The sequence below is a fragment of the Galeopterus variegatus genome, unplaced genomic scaffold (assembly GCF_000696425.1).
Source record: "Galeopterus variegatus unplaced genomic scaffold, G_variegatus-3.0.2 Scaffold449, whole genome shotgun sequence".
NCBI classification, from domain to species: domain Eukaryota; kingdom Metazoa; phylum Chordata; class Mammalia; order Dermoptera; family Cynocephalidae; genus Galeopterus; species Galeopterus variegatus.
The window spans coordinates 522,739-534,969 of NW_007726560.1; the positions used below are offsets into that span (position 1 = coordinate 522,739).

The 12,231-nt window shown below is 37.0% G+C and overlaps 1 protein-coding gene and 1 pseudogene across 1 annotated transcript in view; both read right to left on the reverse strand.

The window, feature by feature from the left end:
- Positions 1-3,476, reverse strand: part of LOC103587424 (probable ATP-dependent RNA helicase DDX53) — a 9,984-nt gene extending 6,508 nt beyond the window's left edge. The window contains 1 exon segment of the mRNA XM_008568874.1: positions 3,393-3,476. Within this exon segment, the coding sequence (XP_008567096.1) occupies positions 3,393-3,476 (84 nt within the window).
- A 5,050-nt stretch (positions 3,477-8,526) lies between these two features.
- LOC103587422 lies at positions 8,527-8,955 on the reverse strand (annotated as a pseudogene).
- Positions 8,956-12,231: the final 3,276 nt, after the last annotated feature.

A 12,231-nucleotide genomic window follows, 5' to 3' on the forward strand; every position in this document is an offset into this window, starting at 1 on the left:
AACACTGAGGGTTGCGATCCGTTGCCGGACACGGAAAAAGACAAAAGACAAAAAAAAAAAAAAAAAGACAAAAAAAAAAAAAGAAGTAACTCTGATCTTAGTGTGTTTGGCAAGTATCTATAAAACCAAAGTCCTCCGCAAATGTGATGTTAAACATTTCCAGCTGGTATCTTCCTGTAAGGAGGAAGCAGGCCCCAAAGGGAGTGTTTTCTTGAACTTAGAGACATTTTCCTGGCAGAGGGGATTAGATGGTAAATTATGGCAAAGAAGTACTAATTCTGACTTATTGGACGGAAGCATAGTAACAGTTTGCAGAATTCTGAACTATAAATTATTTGAAGAACATATTTTAAAAAACAAGCAAATTTTTGTTTGTTTTCTTCAGGTCTGTAAGACAGGGGTGTTTGCGTCCTTCTTAATGAATAACTAATTTGTATTTACTTAATAACATTTCAACACATACAACAAACATGACCTAGATGAAATAATTCAGTGCTTTTGGCTTGTCCCATAGGCCAAGCCCCTGGGACATTTTCACCCCTGTCAGGGGCAGGAGTGAAAATATAAGGATATGTTTATCACATTATGGGTTGCTGGTGGGCAAATAATCCAGTTCCTTACTGCTCAACTGGCATAACCCTGAGGTGTGTTGTTGTTGGGAAACTATAGAAAAAATGGTCAGGGCCCCTCAGATCTTCAGAATCTTGCCAAGCATCTGGTGTAAATATGCTCATGTGCACCCAGGTGTTCCTGGTTATTGTCTAATATAATTGTGCATGTGCAGTTCCGCCCAGTCTTCCATATTCTGTATGGAAATTGCAGACAGTGGGGTGATTCCAATGCTGCTCCTCACATCCTGGGGTTGCATTCTGCGTCCCTGAAGCTGTTTGGGATTATGGACTTGAGTATAAAGGACTAACGGCTCTGATAAGCGGCGAAACTTCTGAGATGCTCCAAGAAGCCACTAGGGCAGCTGCTCCTAGCTCTGAATAAAGCCTATTATTTCTTCACCCACAGCTCCCAGGACCTTTTCCTATTACCTAGCTCATAGACCTGCGTGTGCAGGGTTTGTGACCCGGTCTGGACAACAGGCTTGAGGGGTCTGTGAGACCTAGCCCTAGCTCTGCAATTGGCATAATCGAAGACAGGATTCTGAGCAGGGACAGTACCCAAAAGCCCCTTGGGAGAAGAAGGAAATGTGGCTACTCTTGAATATGTTGTGCCCAATCGCCACTTTCCTGTTGACCGGGAAGGGTTAAGGACCTGGAAGTTTTATTTTACTATGAACTTAATGTGAACCAATGACTGTGATGTGGGAGAGGAAATTATTCACATCTCAGATTTCAAAATGGAAAGCTAGTGTCCAGATCAAGTGAGGTTTTACAATCATTATCATCAAGCTGTGTGTGTAAAACCAGGCCCCTCACTGGAAGAAATGCATCTCTGAGTGAAACCAAGAGATTTAGACCGTGTCACTCGAGGAAGCATTAAAGGAACTGGAAGCATTCAACCTGTAAAAGAGCTGTCCTCAAACTGTAAAAGAAGTTAAGGTGGGTTTAGTTTAGATGGTTCAGCCACAGAAGTACTAATTGTACTTAGGGGGTAAAGAGAAAGGGATTTAGTACTCATAGTATAATTGGAATGAGACAAACTTGACTTGGAATGTCACTTAGATAACTTAATATGTGAACTTTCTGAGCCTGGATTTTCTCATCAGGAAAAATAACACTATCTCCTGCAGCTGGACATACACAGTAGAGAACTTTATCCACCCTGCCAAATTCTATAAAAACTGAAGGTTGGAAACAGTGGCATTGGGAGCCTTGCAAAAGAAAAACCATGACAATCAAGCATTAGAGACTAAATCTGTACTATACATTGCATATGAGATTCCTTCGACCAAGAGGATACAGTCCTAGCTTAAGACACTTTTCTTTCTAAGAATATGGGTGCACTGAAAGTGTCCTTATACTCATAGTAGAAAATGTCATTTTGTGGCATCTTTATTCCCTGTCTGACCAGGTGGATGCTGCTCTATCTTTCCTTCAGAGTTAAGCCTGTCAGTGGGATCAAACCCACTCCCACACCATTGCTAGATCATTTTAGCTTAGACTCTATAGAACAGAACAATAAAACTTTTTAGTATCCCTCCTCCCGCAGTTTCTCCCATCTCAAGTAATAGAAACCCAGTCACTGTTCCTTCCTCTCAGAGACTCTTCTTGTAGATACCCCCAGGAGTGAAGTGTAGGCAATAGTGAGTGCAAAGGCCCTGGGGTTACAAGAGAAGGGAGTGTGACTCAAGTGAAGTGAGCTACAGGGAGAGAGGTGGGAGATGGAGTGGAGAGGTAACTGGAGGCCAGAACAAATGTCAGGGCCACAGAGAGCTCTTCCCAACTCCTAGCTGCAATAGTGCCCTTACCTCTGCCACTTTCTATCCCCCTGACCCCCTTTTATATTCCTTCTCAATGCTTACACCATCTGCCATATTCTGTTTATTTTATTATTTGTTTAGATGTTTCTTCACATCAGAGTGCAAATTCCATGATAGTAGATACTTTGACTCTTTTTATCATTTATATAATCTCTAAATCTACAATAGTGGCAGGCCAGGGTAAACAATCAATAAATATTTGTAAAGCATGAAATGCATGTTGACCCTGAAGGCCTATCAGGGTCTTGAGACAGTATGCATGTGCTGCATGACAAGCCTACTCTAAGTATTAGTGACTTATAACCAGCACCATCTGCCAGGCAGTTCATCTGGTCTGAGTCAGGCTGAGCACGTTTCTCAGGCCTTGGTCATACTCACATGTCTCCTATCTGACACTCTGCCAACATTTTGGGGAAGGAGCACAAAGGAGATGGTAACTGGGTTCTGTGTTGCCCTTCATCCTGCAGGATTGTGCTTGTGTTAAGTAAGCTTCTATCCCATTGGCCAAGTCACAAGAACCAACCCAGATTCTAGTGGTGGAGGACTAGACTCTGTCCCTTGATAGGCAGAGTTAAAAAGGTACATTGATTGCAAGGCTGACGTGTTGAGGAGAGGGGGATTTGTGGCCATTTTTGTAATCTAGTACAAGCTCTTTGTTCAGTCTCGTCTAATGGCAGATGACTCTTTTTTTGAGCCACATACCTATTTCTGGAGAAGCCACTGAACTGCCTTCTCCACCTAAATATTATCTAGTAGTTCTAGTATTTTTTCATTGATGTTTGGTCATTTGGTAGAGGGTTTGCTTCTTCTATTACATTGAGGTTGGCTATAAGGATAAAGATTTCTTCCTCTATTTGCAGGCTATACTGGTGACTCTTATATCAGTGTAGTCGAGTGAGCAGTAGGTTACTTGCAGAGTGGCCCTGGCTGCCACTGAGGTGGTGAATTGTCCTTGCTTTACCGTAGGTGTGGTAGTGGCTATATTACACCACCCTGGATCCTGTTCCAGAATCTCTGGCCATAGAACGAGCTCCCAGTGCCGCATGTGTCTCCTTGGCTCACCTTGGTGGGGTGTGCCATGGGAGCTGGCGCTTCCCACAGGTTTCAAGGAGAGAGAGGTCACCTGAACCCTGCGGGTCTCCTTGGCTCACCTCAGCAAGGCATGCCACAGGAGCTGGCCATCTTGTTTTTTTATGCCATATATTATTCTTCCTTTTTCTCTCCTAGATAGGGATGGTGTATATTGCATGTGCTGATTTATCTTCAGATTCTTTGTGCCTTTATTTGAATGACTTTTGAACTCCTGCACATCCCTTTTTTTCTCTAATGACTTTTTACTGCAAAGTCTTACTAAACATTGTAATCTTTTTATCAAATAATAATTACCTTCTATTTTTAAAAGTGTGTCCATTAAAATAAAGCATTCAAAACAGATTATCCAACATGCATACAGTATTTAAATTTTTAAAAATAGATATAGTAAACAAAGAAAAATAATATGAAGGAAGCAAAAATACGAAGAAGCCCCAATAATACAGAATCCCAATTTTAAGATACCCAATATAACTTCAATGAAAATAATTAACCTGTGTGTAAATTTATGTATCTCATCATTATTTAATGGATTATATATGAAGAATTGTGAGAAGCAATTTTTAAGAATTCTTTTTATTTGCCCAGACTTCTCCTAAACTCTAAATGAGAAAGGAAGAGGGCTCCTTTTTCTTTTTCCAGTGGTGTTTCCTCCTTACTATATTGCAATAAAAAGTTTTATTTTCAGGTATTTTAACAAAGGGAACGTGATAAGAGAAATAGTTAAAGAACTTAAATTTATCTACTCAGTTTTAAGAGATAGTATTTATGATTTTATATGTTAAAAATGTGAATAACAATGGCACATATTCAGGTAAAATCAATAATACAAAGAAAATATATTTACATAAATTATCATGATAGTCTTAAGAGTATAAGATGTTGAGAACATATGGTAATGTTCTTCAAAAGCAAGGTGATTTTGTCAATTGACATAGTTAAATGAACAAATAATGCATCCCCAAATTAAACTAAAACTGTCAGATCTAACCAAATCAGTCTGCATATCATCCTCTTCATTCGTCTCTGTTTTAACAGTGTTTCAGCTCAAACATCCTGAATAGATGTCAGTAACTCATATCCTGACTTCATCTTTTCCATAATGTTCAAGTATGTTTCAAGCAAATAGTAAAGGCACAAAGGAGTCTAGTGACCCTTTTTGATAACATCTGAATTTTAGCCAAAATGTAAATACGTATATGTTTGGGGGAGACAGTGAGTCTATTTGTACTTGTCTGGTCATTCTCATTTGGTGTTTTGCTTTAGTTATTGTGCTCATTTTCCATTCTTTTGGGGGCATATATATGACATACTTTCCAAAAGATATTTATGTATTTACAGATTTTAAAATCCTAGTTAATATTCCCTGTACTCAATTTTTACAATAGATTTATAATTAGCCAAATACATTTTTCATTGTCTTAGGATGTTGTGATAAGTGTAATTAAATTATATATATATAGAGAGAGAGATTACATATATATTACATGTATATTATATTTATAGCACCAGTTAACAGAAATTAAGAGAAGCAAGTACTGTATTACTTGACTCATAAGCCAAGCAACAGAGGCAGGTAGAACACAAAAACAAACAAACAAACAAAAAGGCCCCTCATGGTGCGCAGTGGTAGGCAACCTGATAATTTTCCTGTAATTTAACTCTCATTTCTTATAACCAAGACACAGTGGATCTGGAAAACAAATAAGACAAGTCAAACAATTCAAAATTAAAGCAAAGAAAATGTTATCTTATCAGTTGACAAGTTGTTGATGCTTATGTTAATGGAAATAAATTGATATCAATACCAGTGAAGAGGAAAAAATGGATGTAATGTTTTCTGCTTGTGTGTTACTTACAGCTTCAAATAATTAAAAGTTGCCTTATGGTGATATTAAACAGTATATTAGAAAGTTTGTGCAATGTTAAGTTAAATAAAAAAAAATTAAAAAGAGAATTTAATGACATTGTGGTGGATATAAATTAAAGCATGCTATTAAACAATTATTAATGATTTATGGCTTCACAATCAGAAATTTCACTCCTATTTTCAAAATTGGAACACAGAAAGATGTAGAGCTCACTAAAATCTTTCAGATTCAGTATAAAGATTTTCCTTTAAACTTTGAGTAATTAATACAATAAAAATTCTTTTGGTAATTGTGTATGATTTACTTCTGCCAGATTTTGGCCAACTCCTTGGGCCCAAACCAGGCTAGCAGGAAAAACTAAGACCCTAGAATATGAATTACCTAAAGAAGATGAAAACTGAACCCCTCATGGTTACATTGATGTACCTTCTCAGAACAGGGAGATCCCTGGGAAACTCCTAATCAAACCAAAAGTTGCATTCTTTCTATGCCTCTATGAACTTTACAAAACAAGCTGAAGAGATAGCAATGGTTTTCTAACCATAAGAGAACTAAATAGGACAGCAATGAAGAGAATCTATTTAACAAGCAATTTCTTCTTAGAATAGTAATCCCCAGTTTCAAATTTGTAACTCAGGGAAACAATATAAAGGGTAATGAGGGTCTCTGGGATTTGCCCCCTGCCAATATTTCAAAAAGTCTAACAGTATTCTGTGAATAAATTTTGTAAAGACACAGTGAAAACTGTTTTCAAAACATGAGGTTTAAGTGAGAAAAATAATAGAAGGTGGGTTGGTGAGAACCTAGTTGGTGAGAAAACGGGAAGTTGATCTAGTATAGAATTTCTCAATGTAAATTACTCAGAATATTATTCTGTAGATTAATAACCATTACTAGAAACAAAAGTAATCAATTCAATGGTCAGATATGTTTAGGAAATGCTCTGTTTAAAATAAATAATTTGCCTTTCGATGACTCTCCAAGATGGAAATAGAAACAATTTCCCAAACTTATTTTTTGGCCATGGAATTTTTCTTTCAGAGAATCTGGCAGAAATAAAGTTCCACTGAATTTACCTTGGTTGATGCTTACTTTGATAACATAGCCAACCAAACAGAAACAGATATCTGAAGATAAAAACCTTAGCTGCTTTTAGATTCTGTTAGAGCATTTTCACTCTGGTGGAATAATTTGGATGCTGTAGGCTTTTTTTTTGGAGGTCTCTTCTGACTCAGTTTCAGTGACTCAGAGTCCTCTGTCTTGGAATTCATCACTTGAAGTTTGCTTTGTGACTTCCTCTACTAATGGTCTGCACAGGATAATGCTTTGTCTAACTTTTCACAGCACAGGTCCAGGAAAATAGGAGCCTGGACTTTTTTCCTTAACTTTCAGACAGATTATGTCATGATTCAACTGAATTGTAACAGCACTGCTTGACAGACATTCCAGTCAGGAAAACATAATCCAGAATGGTTAAGGAATTGGGGATCCTTGGAGCACATCAGACAAATGAGTTAAACCAGGGAGGTAATCTTGACAAATGCCCATGTGTTACTTTTACTGAGCTTGGCATACTGGAAAACCACAGGATTTACAGGCAGAAAGACGGGAGGTCTGAATCTCACCTTTGGCCATTGGTAGCTCTGTGAATTTGAGCAATTTATATTACTTTTCTAAACCTCAACTTCTTATTTGTAACAAGAAGGTAACAATACCAACTTTGAATACTTGAGAAGATTTTAAATATTCAATATCAACATAGAATATTCTGGCATGTATTTGGCAATAAATAAATTGTATTGTAATTATTAATGAATAAGAATGCAAAAAATTTCATTTGAATTCTCTTGCCTCTACCACAATCTTTTGAACCTATTTCTTCCCACCCCTTCCTCTCCTTTCGCACCTCCCCTAATCACTAGATCATAGACAATGATTGATAGCATACAATTTTTCTTTTTTCAAAACAATTTTCTATTCAGTGGAGGATGTCCGATGATTGAAAACACTTATAGGTGGAAATAGATGCATTTCTCATGATGAATTTTTAAATAATGTTAAATAATTTTATGGGAGTGATTTCTTTTTTTTTTTTTCCTTTTTGTCTTTTTTCGTGACCGGCAAGGGATCGCAACCCTCAGTGTCACGCCCGTACCGGACCGGGACCGGCAACGGTATCACAACCCTTGGTGTTGCGCCCGCACCTCGCTCAGCCAGTGAGCGGCCGGTCTGTATGTGGGATCCGAACCCTCGGCAGGAGCGCCGCCACGCTCCCAAGCGGCACACTGTAGCAGTGCGCCACCGGGCCGGCCCCGGGATCGATTTCTAAATAGGCCATCTCCCTAGCATTCGATTTGTAACATCTCCGTGAGATTCTAAAGCTAATTTTTTTTTTCCACCTGAAGATCCATTATTTATTTTGGTGCAAAAAATAAACCTTTCAACCTGTCAAGAGTATCACTTGTTTTCATATTGTTGTAGAGCAAACTCACAGAATAGGAACACTCGCTTCCAGCTCCAAGGATATCACATTTTAGAAAAAAATTCATTGCTATTTGGATTCAAATAAACACTGTGGAAGAGAGAGTAACTATCTCCCTCCCCTGATTTTCCATAATTTTACTAAATCATCACTAAGAAAGCTGGTGGTTTGGATGTAACATAATCATGCTAGAATCTGGTCAGGGTGGAAAAGTCAGACATCTTAATCCAGCTAAACTATAAAAATACGACCTTTTATTGCCCTTTTCTCCTGTTTCTGGGAAAGAAGACCTCTACTTTATATCCCTCAAGGGCCAGCAGTAGGCTTGGGTTATAATATATAGGTTCCTTTTGGTTATAGTTGCAAAAGAAGGCATCAAATTCTTGAGGGTTTGCTATTTCTTGGAAACAAACAAACTAGGAGACAGAATGATGACCTGTATTGCTTAGATGGATAACATTTACCCTAGGAGTCCAGTTGACATGCTGTTAATGTTGAAATAACTATGACCATGCTGGTCAGCAAGTTCAGTCAGCTGATTGGGATACCACTCCCAGATCTTTAAACGACACATTTGAATTGAGTTCTCACTGTAGAGTCATGGCCTCAGCTCCATCAGTTGTGTTTATCATCTTTGATCTGAATGCATGTCAATCTTTAACAGCTGTAGCAGACACTGCTTGGTAAAACTTTGTCACAAAGTCTGGCTCACTGACTTCCAGCTGCCTGACAAATTCATTGCTCTCCTCCTCAGCCAAGCCTCGAAATCACTGGTCCCAAAAACATAGCTGGCACTCAAACATACAAGGTTGTCGGTTTGCCCCAGCCACACTAAGCTGCCCCAGACCATCCAAGAGTGGCTGTATTTGTCCTGGCAGTGCCTTAGCTACCAAATCCTGTAGGAAATGTTCACGCTGGGGTCTTGAACAACTGGCAAACCAGTGAAGAATAGACTTCATCTCCTGGGAAGTGATGTAAGTCATTGGGGGAGGGGAAGAGTTAGTAATATTGTCTGGTACTGAGGATAAGGGAGAAGGTAAAGACAATGGCATTAAAGAAAAAGATGATTCCAGTGGCATCCTCCCCTTTCCTCTCGGGGGGCACCCACGGATAGTCACAAGAGTCCTTAGACTCCAACTATTTTCTCCACTTCCATGTTTCCTGAAAATTCTAAGCAGAGCCAGCCCAACAGCCCACCACAAAGCTAACTTTTGACCCCACACCCAGAACTCAAATTTCTAGGAACCTTTTGAACCTTTTAATCATCCGATGCTTTTCATAACAGATATTAGCAGCATACTACTTACTGTTTTTCCTGCTATTTTTAATTCCCTCATGCTGTGCAAGCATGAAATATGTCTTATTTTACACTGGTTATGTTCAGTTTTAAATATGTCTCAAATTTTAATTTTATTTTCTATTTCATGTCTTTATTCTATCTTCGATTACAACAATATAAAATAAAATGAATCACATGATGTTAGCACTAATTGTGAACAGCAGAAATACGTGTGAAATCCGGGTTTACTACTAAACTCACACAGTGACTACTCACATTGAAATTTTAAATAAACATTATAAATTAAAAATAAAAGATCACTTAGTGCTACTAAAATATGTTATATATTCCAAAATTGCTAATATTCAGTACCCGCTGCTGCTTGAAGTTATTTTTCAGCTATGAAACATTTTAATGATTTTTCTCTACTATTGGCCAAGCTTTGTCATACGTAATTTTACTAACAGCACTATGCAGAAATGACTACACTCATCAGTTCTTTCTCACAGCTTGCTCATGTTCTGTGTAGGAGCAATGCAGTTGTTTGATTTTGTGTTCTTTCAAATGGGTTGTGCAGTATTAGTTGTGGAACTTTTATTCATGCTCTCCCTCTGACTTGTATGCTTTCTCTTCAGTTTCTTTCTCTGTTTGGCTAAGTTATCTACTACTTGACCTTCAATACCTTCTCCAGGAAACTTTCCCTGATAAATCCAAACTGGGTTAAATACCTTCTCATGTACTTTCCTACCATTTAGTATTTACTTGCATTATGGTTTTCATATTTTTCTGGGAGTTTCTCTTTGCTTATTTATCTCCCCTGCTACACTTTAAAAGCAGGGACTATGTCCTATCCACTACTGTCTCCTCATGGTCTATCATAGCATCTGGCCTCTCAGAAATGCTTAAGAAATGTTTGTTACATGAATGAATGTATGAATTAATGCATTGCCGAATTGCAGAATTTTAATTGTGGGAAGGGTTTATGTTCCCTTTCCAAACATAAATCACATATTCAGTAATATCCCTGGTGGCAGGATACATAATATCCACTATAACAATTCTAGTAATTTTGAACTTGTTATTATAGAGCTCATCTCATTTCTGAAAAGTTCAGATTATTAAGAAACTTTTTCTGTTATGATGACTCAAATTCTAACTGGTTAATATTTCTGAAAATATCATTCTATTTCCTGTCTCCTGTAAAAGTAAAAAGTAAATTTAGTTTTGTATTCATTTAGGATTTTGCCATATCTGCACAGAGTAATTAATTCCTGACAATTTAACTTGTTTTACACTAAACCTTATCAGTTATTTAAATAGTCCTTCAACGGTATGTTATAAGGTCCTAAGTAAACTATTCAATGGCTGGAGCCCTAGCCCTTTTATTCAGAGAAGACCCAGATAGTAAAAAACACAGAAATTATAAGAATCAAATTTCATGTGGAATCTGGTCAAATCTCCTATGTCTATTTTCATAGGTAAAAAATGAAGAATCATGAAAATGAGAAGACTCAGACTTGTCATTTAAAAGAGACCTTAGAAAGCCTGCTTCTGGAGCTGTTGAACTGAAGAACAAATGAAGAGATTACCAGGTAAGTAAACTGAGGACCATGATCGAAAACTGTCTGAAAAAATAGTGCGTAGAAAATACAGTTATAGTTCTCAGGAGAGACTAATTTGCTACTTTTGAAGGCCTACAAATTATTTTCTCTGCAGAGGATTTTTTCTTCTTATAACGTAATGTTTATAAGATCTCATCTTCCCAAAGTTCCCAGTGGAAAAATATTCATGTGATAAACTAAGTTTTGGATTCAGCCTATGTTAGTATAATCTAGTCTGTCTCATTGCTTAGATACCATTTATATTATTTCTCCTCAGCTTGATGGAATTCCCTGTTTATGAGCAAACTGTAGCACCATGTACATACACATAAAATTTCTTTCACAGTATACTTGGATGATATATCATCTTACATATATTAAAAATCCAAATCCAAGGGAAATGCATTCCTATCATTTTTACTAATATCAAATAAATATGGATATTTTCCAATAATTGAGAAATATAAAAAAAACAATAAGGCTTACAAATAGGCCTCCAGACTATATGAAGTGTATAGCACTCAACAAATGTATAATAACAGGAGCAAGCAATTACAATATAACATAACAGAGCTCTGTTTGGTGAGTTATACTTAATTAATTTTACTTCTCTGGCAAGCATTTTCATTGTTGCTATAATCTATAAACACATTAATATTAGTTCCCTTTTTACTGGACAAAATAATTCCATAGTTAATGAGGTTTAAATTTTAAACTACAACAGGTTTTCACATTTAGAAGGCTAATGTTTCAGCAGATGATAAAGACAATATATGGGTGGGAAAACATGTACTCCTTTTTGACTCTTAAAAATATTTTTACATATTTTGGAAGCAGAACTTGAAATTACTCATTTTGCTGCGTTGCAAGTTAAATCCTGAATGCCCAATAAAAAATTACAATTCTTTAAAAGAATTCTAAATACTCTTTAAGGCACTAAAATGAGCAAACTAGAATTAGTTCTTATATCTTAGCAATTATAAAGTAGAAGGAGTTTTCAAATCGCAAAATAGTAGTTGGCTTAGACTCAACATTTACTCATATCAAAATTTACTCATATTTAGGACATAATTAAGGCAGTTGATTATTTAGTGAAGAAATAAAGTAAGGAATAAATCCATGCAGCACAGAGGAATCATGCTTTTGGCATTCATTTCTTTTTATATCCAGTGACACATTGCTGGTGAACGTTCCTTACTTAGTTCAACCTGACTTTCTACCAACAAACAACATGTAATTGGGATGTTCGCAGATGGGTGTTAGATGAGCTTAATAAAGGGTTCTACTTCTGCACATCTCTGGAATTAAAACAAGAGGCACCAAACTTACAATTAGCCACCAGAGATAACATGTAATTTACCACAGCCCAATAGCAGTTTTTGTGTTATTCCATTGTGCTTCATATATTGGCTTATTTGCTGTAAATTCTGCCCTGTGAAAGCTGGGAGTTTGTATGTGCTGAGTTGGGATGTCAT